Source organism: Leptonotus elevatus, chromosome 4, assembly GCF_054856555.1.
Source record: "Leptonotus elevatus isolate MCC_2025b chromosome 4, RoL_Lele_1.0, whole genome shotgun sequence".
Lineage (NCBI taxonomy): Eukaryota > Metazoa > Chordata > Actinopteri > Syngnathiformes > Syngnathidae > Leptonotus > Leptonotus elevatus.
Genome location: NC_141242.1, coordinates 4532329 through 4547266, shown reverse-complemented (window position 1 = coordinate 4547266; position 14938 = coordinate 4532329). Strand labels below are relative to the sequence as shown.

At 41.0% G+C, this 14938-nt stretch overlaps 1 protein-coding gene across 2 annotated transcripts in view; it reads left to right on the top strand.

Moving 5' to 3' along the window:
- The window catches only part of wnt7bb (wingless-type MMTV integration site family, member 7Bb), a 41940-nt gene extending 31902 nt beyond the window's left edge, over positions 1 to 10038 (top strand). For both annotated transcript variants that reach the window (XM_086073195.1, XM_086073194.1), the window contains exons 3-4: positions 4848 to 5119; positions 8686 to 10038. In XM_086073195.1, the coding sequence (XP_085929321.1) occupies positions 4848 to 5119; positions 8686 to 9165 (752 nt within the window). In that variant the 3' untranslated portion in view covers positions 9166 to 10038. The remainder of the gene's footprint in view (positions 1 to 4847; positions 5120 to 8685) is intronic.
- Positions 10039 to 14938: the final 4900 nt, after the last annotated feature.

Sequence of the window (14938 nt, the reverse complement as noted above, 5' to 3'; positions counted from 1 at the left end):
AATAAAATGAATCTACAGCCTGACTTTCAATAATTAAAAAATAATAATAATTCTGCTGTGCTGAAATACTTCCCATTTTTGTTCTTCTTTCAAATGTGCACTGTCTTCAACTAAATGCCGCCATCTAGCGGTCAGCAGTGGAAATACACCAAAATAGACCACAAACTCGCGATATAAGGAGTTTCCCATAAATTCCTGTCATTTCTCCTGTGAAGTTTCCAACGTTGAAAATTCCCCAAAATGTGCAACCCCAATCACGACCACCTTGACCAGCTCAGGATGTCGTCCCGTTTCATCCCCCCTTTTCGCTTAGCGTACCAGACACTTGCCTCTAAACTCCATTAGACATCTGTTTTAATATTCCGCCATTCTTCTCTCCCGCTTGTTTCCAAGTTCACTGAGGTTTTTCTGGTCACTCCAATTTTCCACTGGCAGCAAGCGAGGCAACCCCAGGGTGGTTCCTCCTGGAGGGCTTTCAGGACGCTGGGGCCAGCAGCCTCTCGAGAGTTCTACGGGTGCCTTTTTTCTCTCTCCGCAGTGGCTTCCTCGCCAAAAGAAGGCCCTTCCTCCGCTAAGGGCACGGCGAGTACACTTGCACGCACATCAACACGGGGGAAGGCGCTTTGCTGTTACAAAACAGTGTTGTGGTTGGATTTTTCACCACCCCACCCTTGTGTTTGGCGGCGAACGCAGCAAATTCTGAACTCGGGATTGAGGTCTGCCATAACTCTGCATCGATTTGGGCGGAACAAGTCTGATTTGTTTTGTGATTGACGAGGCAGCACCCTAGGAATGACAAATAACAAACCGTCAGTTTTCAAGTGGTGTTAAGGGGACGTATGTTTGAAAAATGACTTTTGAATTGCTTGTATACAAATTGTTCTCTGCAGTGCCTTCCCAGGCCACAAGTGGGAAATTAAATAAGTGAATTGTTTATATGGCTATTTCTGAATATGGTGAACGGTGATGTCTTGTTTATCATGGGAGTTATGTTGTGGGGCTCACTTGGGATAGATAAATATCCGGAGTGAGATCATAATAATAATAATGTATTTTATTTGTAATCCACTTTACATTTAGAAAATAAATCTAAAAGTGCACAGATCATGTAACCAATTAAACAAAATATATATATATATATAGTTTATGCCGTAAAGTAACCCTCCCGCATTTTATAAAACACTTTTTAAAGGGGAAGTCAACCTTAAGCATTTCTTGACAAGAATATGTTATACGCGACCTCACGAGTCTAAACATGACATTCTGATTAATATATTTGTGGAATATGAGCAAAATTCAGCCGTTTTTATCCATCTCAGGGGGCGGCCATTTTGCCACTTGCTGTCGACTGAAGATGACATCATAGTTGCTCAGGGCTCAGGCAATGACCAATCACAGCTCAGCTTCTGAAAACAGGTGAGATGTGATTGGTCGTTGCCTGAGCCCTGAGCAACATTGATGTCATCTTCAGTCGACAGCAAGTGGCAAAATGGCCGCCTTCTGTTATCGATAAAAACTGCTGGATTTTGCTGCTTAACTCATATTCCACAACCACATTAGTAACCAGAATACCATATTTAGGCTAGCGGTTCTGCTTATTGTCAAAACATTTTTTGGGGTGTTGACTTCCTGTTTAACCACAATATAAACATTTGAATGCAAAAAATGCATAAACTGTATAGAAAATATTGTAAATGTATTGCTAATGTGACCAAAATAAAAATATTGTCTTGTAGTTTAAGCCTTGAAATGCCCCACGAGTCACATTGGAACAACGGAAAATGTTCACGTATGTGAAATTAATCTTATTAGTGTCTTGTCTGCCTGTTCCTAATGTGCCAACCAGGAAGGATCTTTTTTTTCATTTTTTTTTTTTTTACACAATGAATGCATAAATCAAAGGCAAATACTGTGCACTGCGATTTACGCACGTTGAGTCACAGCCGAAGCGATCCCAGAAGAATCAAATATGGTCTTTTCCTTTCATCCAGGAAGTGGCCTTTTAAAATATAAATGAGCACACACCGCTTTTCACAACTGATCAACCTTGGCGGAGGTCAGTGTGTGCTCCCGGGCACTCTTTGTGAGTCATCACGGATTGAGTCATCACCGCCACCCCTTCACCTCCACCCACAATGCGCATGGCATCCTTCTCTTTTGAACCAAAAAAGTAGCATACTAATTAACAAGGACATAGACAAACACATTCAGAGTTCTGGTTTGGAACCGTCTGCTCACCCCTGACTCAATCTTTGTACTATCCTTCATTTTTGTGAACGAGGAAGCTACCTTTAAGGATGGACTAGTTCTTCTATGGCTCAATGGTACCGTCCCATATCGTCGTAAGTGTTCAGGCAGTGCTGGAAAATAATATTGACACTTTGAACCCACTTTGGACTTTTTCACTTAGGGGTGTACTCACTTTTATTGCCAACGGTTTCGACATTAATGGCTGTACAGTGCATCTTATATCATCTTAAGTGTTTAAGCGGTGCTGGAAAATAATGTTGACCGCTCAAAATATTGACACTTTGGACCCATTTGGATATTTTCACTTAGGGGTGTACGCATTTTTGTTGCCAGCGGTTGAGACATTAATGACTGTATTTTTGATTTATTCTGAATGGGATGCTGCTTTCTAAACTGTAGACTGGCTTCTTTAAATTATAGCAAAATGTCTTATCTTTCAAGTGGGCCATGAAAAAAAAATAAAAAATCACTTTAGTGAAATAGTGTACATGTGTTGAGTCAGTGTGTGCGTTCATCCCTATGGACTCTGTCGACTGGGTGGTGCGTCTCACCACCACAGACTAACGTGGCGGCTAGAGGTTGTGCGTCAGTCCCCAACCGGGCAAGCCCGCGGTTGCGCTATTAGGAAACTACCGGGTGGCGAAAATATCTTTCGAGAGTAAAAAAAAAAAAAAAAAAAAAAATGCCTGTGAGATTACAACAAGAGGTGGCGAATGAGGAGGAAATGACATGGAAAACAGCTGCACAGTAAGCAAGTGGATTTCCTCCAGTCTATGTGTTGCCATGGAAGCCGACATGACTTGATGGGCTTCTGTGAGCAAATGGGTTCCAAGCCAAGACAGACAAATATTTGCAAGTGAGTGTATTACACAACATACATCAAAAGACGCCCTGAAACGCTTTTGTGGTCCTCATTGTTTCTGCTGCTCTGAGCCGGCCGGGTGAATGAATGATTGAAGGGAGGCCGGTGCCGTCATAGCCTTCGGTCTGTTTTTGACTTGAAGAGGCATTTTTAGACAAGAGGCCTTTGTGGCCATTAGGGGAGTAGCTGAGGACTCTGGGACGTCTCGGGCTCAGTTTGTGTTTATGACTGCACCTTGTCTTGTGTTATGTCGTAATTGTACTCTGGATTTGTTTTTGTCATGTATATATTACCCACTACACGACATGGTTATCTTGGCCCTTCATTCAATCACATGTAAAGTGATCAAAAGTTTTGATGAAAAAATATCACATATTCACTGTAACAAGCAATGGTTTCAACTTTCCAACTAGAAAAGTAGTATGAAGATGACCAAAATGGTACATTCAAAAAAAAAAAAAAAAAGGAAATAATTTGATCATTAATTAATATTACTTTTGTGGAATATGAGTCATGAACCAAAATCCAGCCATTTTTATCCATTTCATGAGGCGGCCATTTTGCCACTTACACAACTCATCTTCAGAAAACAGGTGAGCTGTGATTGGTTGTTGTCTGAGCCCCGAGCAACTGTGATGTCATGTTCAGTCGACAGCAAGTGGCAAAATGGCCGCCTTCTGATGCTGGAAAAAAAAGGCTGGATTTTGCTGCTTAACTCATATTCCACTAACGAAATCAGAATACCGTATTTAGACTAGTGTGCCTTTCTTGGGGGGTTGGCTTCCCCTTTAAGGATAAAGGCTATAAAACCACCTCCAGGGAGCTTGATGTTGCTATGACTACAGTTGCACAGGTGCGAACGTCTCAAAAATCGTTGGATTGCAGTGATTGCCACAATATATTAAGTTAAAAGTACCATAGTTTTTTGTTCAGGCCCGCATCATTTTTGTTCAGTTATAAACTTCGTCACTTCTCTCACACTCATTGCATCATCTTGAAACTTGACAAAACATGTAATTGTGAGGTCACAGCAACCCGAATGCCTCACAAGGTCACAAGCTGGCAGGGATGCCAGGGAATTAAAAAAAAAAAAAAACTTGTTAAAAGAGATGCTAAAGTGCCTCATTGTTGTTAGTGAGGCAACGGGACTTGAACACGGTGGTCGTTTGCAGTTCGGGTTGCTGCACACAAGGTGCTACCGTTGAGGAATTCAGCACTTTGGACAGCACCTAGACCAGCTCTCACCGCACAAAAATTCCAACACTGCACTCCTAAAAGCGGGGCCTGGAATGCTTTGTGGTCAGAAATGGGACCGCATTCTTGCAAAGGTGCAGGAGGCAACAGGGGACGGGCATTTAATGTCTTATCAAGGTGTAAACACATCAACTTATTATTTGATACTGATTTGCAGCAATCATAGAGATGATGTGTAGATTATACAGTAGTACAAAATAAGTCTATATTAGCCCTGCAGTTAAAATTGCTGTTTTCAAAGTCATAACGTTGACGTGGTTAGACATAACGAGACAATCGAAGAAACCAGGAGCACGTGACAAAAACACCAACCATAAAGACAAACAAGAACACCCATAACAAACAAAAACCCGACCCCCCGCAGAACCGAAACATGACACCTTCTATAAATGTGCAACTGGATCCCCAATGTGCCTTTTTTTTTTTACATCCGCCACACCCTCAGGTTTCCTAAACAAACCATCTCCTTCCCCTCCCGCAGGCAGCCGGGAGGCGGCGTTCACCTACGCCATCACGGCAGCGGGTGTGGCCCACGCCATCACGGCGGCGTGCAGCCAGGGCAACTTGAGCCAGTGCGGCTGCGACCGGGAGAAGCAGGGCTACTACAATCAGGAGGAGGGCTGGAAGTGGGGCGGCTGCTCGGCCGACATCAAGTACGGCATCGAGTTCTCACGCCGGTTCGTCGACGCCCGGGAGATTAAGAAGACCCCTCGTCGCCTGATGAACTTGCACAACAATGAGGCGGGGAGAAAGGTATTTTTTTTATTTTTTTTATAACATACTTTGAGCTACTTTCTACTTTCTTACTTTCTTGCGTGGGTTTTCTCCGGGTACTCCGGTTTTCTCCCACATACCAAAAACATGCATGGCAGGTGAATTGGACACTCCAAATTGTCCATAGGTGTGATTGTGAGTATGGTTGTTCGTCTCTGTGTGCCCTGCGATTGGCTGGCAACCAGTTCAGGGTGTACCCCGCCTACTGCCCGAAGTCAGCTGGGATAGGCTCCAGCAACCCCGCGACCCTTGTGAGGACAAGCGGTACAGAAAATGGATGGATGGATGGACATACTTTGAGCTACTTTCTATTTTCTAGGTTATAATTAAAAAAAAAAAAGTATTGTTTGGCTGTGGTCATATTTCTGAACTGCCGTTTCTTTCCATTATAACGCTGGCCCGTATTGCAAACACTGCTCTTCTATTAGTCACCCCGGCTGACAAGGGAGTGTGAGGAAAAAAAAAAAGAAAAGAAGTGACGTTATTCTGACAAATGGATCTGCATGGATTCTTTTTAAAAGTGGAATCCGCAGCAGGATGCCTCTGCAGCAGTGTGCCAGAACGTAACACGTCATTGCAAATTTAGTGTGTATGTTGAGGCCAACAGTCTTGCTTCTCAGGCTTCTTCTTCTCTACCAAACATAACACGTACAGTATTTGTCATGATTTTTTGTTTCAAGTCAGCAGTAGTTAATCACTTTCTGCCACCTGGACGTGTACCCTGGTGCCGAACAGAAAATTTATGGATTGTGGGATATGTAGTTGCAATCTGTCTTTGTAGTGAGACTTCCCAAAAGAACTCCCAAACTGTGGGCCCTATTTTCATAGACATCTTCAAGCGTAGTCAAGTCAGGTTTGGGACCGCGGCCGGAGATGCTGCGGCGCCCCCCGATGCACCTGACAATTCATTTGGCAACAGAAAGTCGACTGCGCCCGGCATAAAACTGGAAGCATCTTCATTTTCGTTTCATTTTGCGTGTTTGTGAATTTGGTAGACACGTTACGCCTTGCTGGGCGTTCCAGTAGTCATTATTTTAAGCAAAAAAAAAAAAAAAAGATCTAAGTGGTGGTGCAGGTGGTTTTGATCAAGACGCAGGCAGACAGGTTCGGCCTTTTCATTTATAAATATGACAACCGTGTGGGATAATCCCTCTGAATCATTGTAGAAATTATTTCTTTGAAACAAATGATTATAATGATCATCTTATTATAAGGGGTCTTGCCACAATCCACAAGAGGAGATCTTGCAGTTTACCTGTAGAAAAGGACTTTGCGTGCACCAATCTCATGACCAGACCCTCGAGAGTCCATTTCTGCTTCTGCAATGTTAAGCATGTGTTCGCTTCGACCGTCCTGATTTTATTGGAAAAGGCGCGGAACCGCTTCGATTGGCCGGGAGTCAGCTGCGTTCTATCCGACGCTGGCGCACAATGGCCCAAACCCTAACCCTTAAGCTCACTTCTACCTGTGCAAATTTTAGGGAAATACCAAAAGAACCCCCCCCCCCCCCCCCCCCCCTAATTCACACAGTTCGACTGCACTTTGCCAGTTCACTTACGCTGGCCGCAAAATCAGGCCCTAAACGTTACTTAGTCCAAAGCATCTTCATGGTGGACTGTCCATCATTATGTACTTGCCATATAAAAAAAAGGTCTGAAACAGTCATAAAATCAAGACGAACGAGCTGATAAAAAGGAACTTTTACTGTGACCGGACTGTTATAAAAAGCTCTCAAAAGTGCGTAAATCAGCCGTCTCCGTTTCCTGTGATGTGCGGAGTGTGTGTGCGCTTTGACGGACACGCCGTAAGTAGACGTTTCCATCTATTTGTCAAGAACTTCGGCGCGCTACATTCCTTGTGGCTTTTCACTCTTTACATTTTTGGAAATCCTCACCATGCAGACCAGACCGGACTGGAGCGCGAGCCTGCAGAGAATCAGTGAACAACTCCCGTGTCATGTGTTTGTTTGATAGAGACAATGAGGTGGCAGGAAAAATCCACTCTGGGGGGGGAAAAAAGCACACCCTGCCAAATAAATGGTCACATGATGCAACGGCAACATGTTTACTTCAATTTCTCCTCATTTTGCCTTTGAATTGAGCACAGCTGTGGTGCAGTTTTGTAACTCGTGCACATATTGTGATTTACTGTTATTACGTGCATCTTCCCCTGTAGAGACCTTTTCACCATTGCATCACACATACATCCGGCTTGGTAAAAGCTCAATAAATCTCATAGTAAACAAACCACGACATGTCATTTGTCAAAGGCTTTCAAGTGGTTCCACTCAGAACTGTATATGAGAACGTCTGGACATTGACATGCGTGGGCACCATATTGTTACCTACTCAGCTTGGCATCACACCACCATGCAATTCAAGCAACTCACGGACTATTTCCCAAACTTATTTTATTTTAATATAATTTCTGAAACTAAATGAATTCATTTTTCTTCTTTTGTTTAATTAATACTTGAATTAACTCTATTGCAACTAGTCAATGAGTCTGAGAGGATCCAGGGGTCGGTCTTGGGGGTTATTGTGAAAATCTACATGTTTTACATAACTCTTGTAAACCAGTGACAAATCTTGATATTGAGGCTGACTCATTTTGTGAGGAAAAGGTCATGGTGGAAAAAAAGGCCAGACTTTCTGTTTTGGAGATGAGTGGCGGCTCGAATTCACCTGGCTGAGGTGATGCAGGGAGACAAGGAATTGAATGGGCTGCAAATTAGGGGTGGGCAATATAGCCAAAAAATGAAATCTCCATTATTATTATTTTACATTCATTCAGGATGATTACGATTTAAATCGATTTTAATCTCATAAACCCAACAAACGTTTATTTAAAGGTTTCATTTATTCAAAAATCATTCCTGTGCAAAATGTTCAGACAACAATAATGTAGACTGATTCTAAATCAGTTTAAACATAAACTCAACATTCATAGTTTGTGCTTAAATGTCGCAATTAAGTAGTTAGTCGCTATTGTAAACATGTCTTGTAAACCACCCATCCAGCATTCTGCCACTTATGCAAAGATACAACTCACAAAAATATTTGGATGTAAGAGAACATAAGTAACAGCAGGTTTTAATAATCCAGAAGTCAAAACTCAATTTCACGATTTAGCAAATTTTCAACGATTAGATTTTTTCAATGACAATGAATCGAATTAATTAGATTTATTAGCCAACCCTATTGCAAATTCTGCTATCGATACCCACGACATGCAACAAACAAGACATTTTCTGAGAATACATTACTCTGCTTTACATTCACGTTATAATTTAAGTATTCCAGCTGTATAACGTTAATTATGTGTGAAAACATGCACAATAAAAAGCGAATGTAAAACTTGTTACTAAGTAATCCAGTAAAAATGAAAGGAAATGTGAATATTTGCTTTGCGAGGGGCCACTGTGATAAGAATAAATAAATAAATAAATAAAATAAAATTCAAAAAATTCGCCTGGACTCCATCCAGACCGGGATCTTTCCTAGATGTCGACCTGGGTTTAATCTAAAATTTCTTCCATTCCTCAGGTTCTAGAAGAAAGAATGAAACTAGAGTGCAAGTGTCACGGCGTCTCAGGCTCCTGCACCACCAAGACGTGTTGGACGACGCTCCCCAAGTTCCGGGAGATCGGCTACGTGCTCAAGGACAAGTACAACGAAGCCGTGCACGTGGAGGTGATGCGGGCCAACCGCCTGCGACAGCCCAGCCACCTGAAGGTGAAGCAGACTCAGGGCTACCGCAAGCCCATGGACACGGACCTCGTGTACATCGAGAGGTCGCCCAACTACTGCGAGGAGGACGCGGCCACGGGCAGCGTGGGCACCCAGGGGCGCCTGTGCAACCGCACCTCGCCGCACACGGACGGCTGCGACCTCATGTGCTGCGGGCGGGGCTACAACACGCACCAGTATACCAAAGTGTGGCAGTGCAACTGCAAGTTCCAGTGGTGCTGCTTCGTCAAGTGCAACACGTGCAGCGAGCGCACGGAGGTCTTCACCTGCAAGTAAGAGGACCAGAGACACCAGATAAGGACCTTTGAGAGATTTTTTTGCCATTGACACTCTCTGCTCTTCACGGCATCGTTTTGCACACAGAAATCTTTAAATTGCTTTTCACAGAGTAAAATGCAAACTACCAGTAGGCGACTTCACTCGAGGATGTACGCAGTGACCGCAAGATGAGGGACAGCCCCCCACAACCCCCACCCCCGCCCCGCCCCCCCCTACCCCAGGTGAGAAGTGCACTCTGGGAATTTTAAGACCCACAAGAGGCTCTGCGAAAACCTCGGTGGGGTTTTTTTGAGCGCTGAAGTGGACATGGACGACCCTGGGGCGCACGTTGGGACACATTTTTGTAAGCAAGGTGCGTTGAGGTGTACCAAAAAATATATATATATGAGCGGAGAACTCTGTGGAAGCCTCTGCTGCCAACTGGAATATGGTGGAGTTAATGTTAGTCTTCCAGTCACACTGGAACTGTCTGTTCTGAACACTGAAAAATAAATTGTTTATTTATGTAATAGTATCTTAAAAAAAACGAAGCACTAACGGGTAGAGATGTCTTTTTTTTTTTGTACTAAGTGTAAAGAAAGTACTTTAGGAACTCTGACTGAAGCTGAACACCCCCATCCGACCCTTAAACACCTCATCTTCTCTTGTTCAAAAGAGCATCGTTAAAACGTGTCTCACATTCCCAACGCCTTGGCTCTATTTAAGTTTTGCATCGTTTGTTTTTTTTCATGCCCCGTTGCTGGCGCGCAGTTACGTCTTGTTGGATGTTGGAGCGGCGGGAATGTTCCTGGAAGCTGGATGTTGTTGTCGAGTGCTGCACTGATACTTTCTCTTCAGTCGTGCTAAATAAAAGTCCCCATTTGGAAAGTACTCGCAAAGGCACATCTTTATTTATGTGGTCGCTGACCTTTGAGTTGCCTCCACGCACTCACTGAACATCACATGACATTAGCATTTGCTCATTTGCGGTCTATCGTCTGGTCTGAAACACTCCCAACGACGAGAAGTATTTCACGGGGTAAAAAAAATTATGTCACCTAAGGATATGAATGTTAAATTTCCCCACCTTAGACTCTCTCTGGTTTCTTAAAGCTCAGGTTTTTCGGAGTTTATCAGCAATCTCTTTCAAAAACGATAGAAAGATTGCAATCAAACTACCAATCAATGACATTCATTCATTCAGTGTGCAAAGCCACTTTCTACTGCCAATAAAAAAAAAAAAAACTCCCTAAACAATGATCACTATAATTTTGGTTTGTGTGGGAGTATGTGCAGAAGTGGGGCTCAGGAAAAATCTGTGTTTGGTGAACAAGAAGAGCTTTTTGTGACGTCAGTGTCATTGTACAGGAGATATTTTCCTTTTCCTTTATTTATTAACTTTAAATGTCACTTAACCCAAAATACACTGCTCAAAAAAATTAAAGGAACAAAGTGTTCCTTGAATAGTTTTCATGCAGTATATTTCCGCGTTTAAATAAGGAAAATCCACTCACAGGCAATTCAATTAGATAATCTTCTTCGAGAATTTAATGGATAACTAATTTTTACATATTAGTGTCGCTCAATGAAAAGAAAACACATTCTGTAAATTTAAATAAAAGCATCACAGTTTTTTGTGTTAGTATTATAAAAAAACATGATTTTGTGTGTGCGTGTTTTTTGGGGAGGGTTGAGGGGGGGTAGAAGAATATGAACATACGTGCTTTACATTTCACAACCAATAATAAAGCGTATTTCAAAATCATCCACATATATTTATTTGAAATCAAAATATATCGAACACAAAAATGAAGCAACTTTGAGCAAATATTATAATTTTATAATTGAATAGGAGTTTACAACCAAAAACATTGAGATGATTATTTTTCAATGGACTGTTGCAAAAAAGTGAATAGAAAAGAAGAAAAATCTGAGTTTTGGGTGATGAAAGAAACAAAAACATCCAAATTTTCTTATACATACAATCCAAAATGCATCCAAAAGTTGTTTATTATATTGGATAATATCAAAAAACTCCAAAACATTTGGAGATATATGTTTTTCAATGGAGAGTGACAATAAACTTTAAGTACTTTTATGTATACAGTCAAATAATTATAGTGGAGATAAACTGCTTTTCATTGAATAACAAATACACTTTTTTTTACTCCAAAGCATTTTTTTTTTCTTCAAAAAAGCGACCTAATTCAGAGATACCTATATTTCACTGAACAGCGACCACGCACACCACTTTCAAGTAAAACGTGACAAAGATATTGTTTTCAAACAAAGAGAACCATTTTTTGCAGCAAAACGACACAGGACAACACGTCCTTGAACCCAAGTCAGGAATCCGCATTTTTTCATTTTATGGCTAAAAGCATGTTGCTACAAGAATGTTCATGCTCTGTGTCGAGTGGCCCCGCGCATAACCAAGCCTATTATTTCCATAAATCCTCTCCCCTTCGAGGAAAAGCACACACATTAAAACCTGCTCATCACTGTGTGTGTGTGTGTGTGTGTGTGTTGAGCCAAACGTCATGTCAACGTCTGTTATTCGGCATTCCATTAAGGCTTAATAGAGCAGCTGGCAGCATTGTTGGGAGGTGTAAATCATTAAAAATGAAAGATAAATAAATCAAGCCGTGTGCTGACTTGGACATGCTGGTAATGCGCTGCGGTCGCGTGTCTTCATTGTGGCGCGCATGCAACACGAGTCCATGACCTCTCAACATGGAGAGGAGCTTCCTCCGCACATTTGACATGGCAGGGGCGGCCAAATTCCTTTTCATGACCATTTCACTCAGCACCAGTACCCCCTGCATTAGAAATCCCCTGGAATATTTCATTATTCAAGTTGGACCAGTTTTTTTTGTTTTTTTTTTAATGTTTCAATTTTTTACGCACACTAATTGGGGACGTGTGTTTTGGGCGGTTTGGGACACCGCAGCTCTTTACCTCATTGCTTCACTTTGCATAATGATTTGCTTTGGATGCCAATGCGGTAGATGATATGAGCGGTTGAGAACATTTAGTAGGATTCTGCTCAGAAAAAATGTTGAAAACAAGACACGTATTTTACTTTTGTGGGGAAATAAAGCAATTGTGAAATATTGCAAAATATACGTTGTATAATCGGTGGATGATAACCTCAACGAGAGATGTCGGAATTAATGCGTTAATTTTGAGTTAATATAAAGTTCCTTTAACGCCACCATTTTTTTTAAACACACGATTGTACTGGGGGGATTCCAGTCGCAACGCAGCAGACACGTCCACGTCAAAATTTTGCAGTAATAAATCGAATAATAATGCATATATTTGTGGAGACTGGGGTCAAGTTGTATTTTACAATTTTAAAAATGTGCAGAATTTCACAAGTTACTTCATGTTAATAGATAGCTCTTAATACGAAAAGAAAAAATGCACTGAGCTGTCACCCTCTTAAAAATGCCATTATGCCATCTAGTGGCAGAAAAATGATCTCAACACAAATCATTATTGTACTTTTTTACAGTACACTAAATTATGAAATAACTGTATCAATGACTTAAATGCAGCCACATTAGTTAAAGATTTCTTCCACTTTTATGTCAACAAGAGTATGACAAATTAGAAAAAAATATTTTAGTGTACATTTCATTGTGCATTTAGAACAGATATAAAAATTTTAATTAATCATGAGTTAACTATTAAAGTCATGCGAATAATTACGATTAAAAATTTGAATCGCCTGACACCCACAATCGAACGCAAATTTACTTTTGTGGCTGGCACGCTTCTCAACGCAACTTTATTTATAGACAATTTCATGTGTTTTACTGCACAAAAAATATACAACTTATTTCATTTGTGTTTAAACCTTCAAAACCTATTAAGAACTAAATTAAGACAATAGTTGATATTATAACCCCAATGTTTTGTTTATTTTAATTTTTTTTAGGTTGGCCTTGTTGACAGTCTGAGCTCATGCATTATATATATATATATATATATATATATATATATAAATCTGAAAAACAAAATAACACAGCAAATGAACCACAGAGGATATTTGAGAGGGCGCCAGATTATCCAATCGCACTTGCTCCATTGGCAGAGCTGAGCGGGCGTCGGAGAGCGTTGACGAGTGTCATGCAAATGAGCTTTAAAAGCGAAGAAGAAAGCGGCTCAGTGTCTCTTTTGTGTACAGACACACAGAACCCAAAATCCTTCTCGTTGAAATGGACGGGATGGCTCGACAAAAAACAAGGGGCGCGCACGTAGTCCGGAAAAGTGTGAAAAAGGCTCGTTATGAAGCGGGAGAAGGAGCTAATTGAGAGGAGTTGGCAGCCGCAGCGGATTCAGCTGCAGAATCAACCGTGTGTGAAGCATGCTAATGCTAAAATGCTGTTAGAAAAGACTTTATAGAGAATCACAACTCAGAGAGGTCAGACCTCCACCAAGGCAGAGTAGTAAAGAGAGTTTTTGTGTCATGTTCACTAAAAGCAAAACGATTTATGTCAAAGAAAAATGTTTTCAAGTAAAACATTTAATGAATGAACTGTCTAACTAATTTGCGCATCTCAGCCATCAACCAATCATGTTTGTCACAACCGTGTTACATTTAGTAAAAACAAATATTTGAAAAATATTGTTTACAAAAATTTATTTTTATTTTAAAACTAATTTAAGTATTGCTCTAATTACAATAACAGGTTTGCAAATCATCATTGCGTATGATAGAGTTTTTGCTCAAGAGTAGCCCGCATGCTAATTGTGCTAGCTGCTCTGCTACCTGGTCAAGAACAAAGTTAGCGACGTAAAGATGTTAACATTTATAGTTTCCGATAATACAATTCGCAAGTCCTCTTCTTTTTTTTTTGCGTGGAAGACTCCATTACAGTGGAAAATGTGAAAAAATTGTTTATTAGCACAATTAGCATTGGTGGTGTCATTTCTGCTGAGTCATGTTGCTCAGTTTTTGTAACAGTATGTTACTATATACTATTATTTAGTATATCTGTGATGAAACAAAAGTTATATGCTTCATCTCTTTTTGACTTCTTGTGTTTATTTGAATTATTATCCAGTTGAATTGTCCAGAGGCATACACAAAATGTATTTTCTTCTAGCACGTTGCCACGCCACTTCATCCGTCTGATGCATGTGAACGGCATTGTGGGCAGCCACTAGAGCGGAAGTAAGATGGGTTTTGTTAGTTGTCTGAAGCCCTTGGGATCGGAAGTGCATAAGCTCCGCCACACTGTGCCATGGATGGTGTAAAAAAGGAAAACAAATCTATTTTGTTTGACATTTTGAGACCTTACATATGTTATTGGGTTGTTATTTGTGTCCCGTGTATCATCAAATTTTGTTCCCATGCTCCGCCCACATGCAACGATGAAAAATGAAATGTTAATTTGGTTATCACAGACTGATAAATAGTTGAAAGAAAAGCAATAGTTAGGCTTTGCTTTTTTGGGGTGTTTGGGTGCGCTATTTCTCTTTTTCTTTTTTTTCTTTTTTAAATGTGCCTCATAGGTCAAAGGTTACCCATCTAATCATCCCAAGCTGTGGTGCGTGCACCCCTAGAGGTGTCCGTAAGCCCTTCATGGGGTGCGCCTTGGTGCTCTTGAATAATAATTGCACATTTACTTTGTATTTATATTAGGGGTGTCAAAACCAGTGCGCTCATTTTGAGTTAATTTAAAGTTCCTTTAACGGCAATCTTTTTTTTTTTACACGCCTTAATTGGAAAGTATGCACTGGGGGAATTCCAGTCGACACGTCCACGTCAAAATTGATCAGT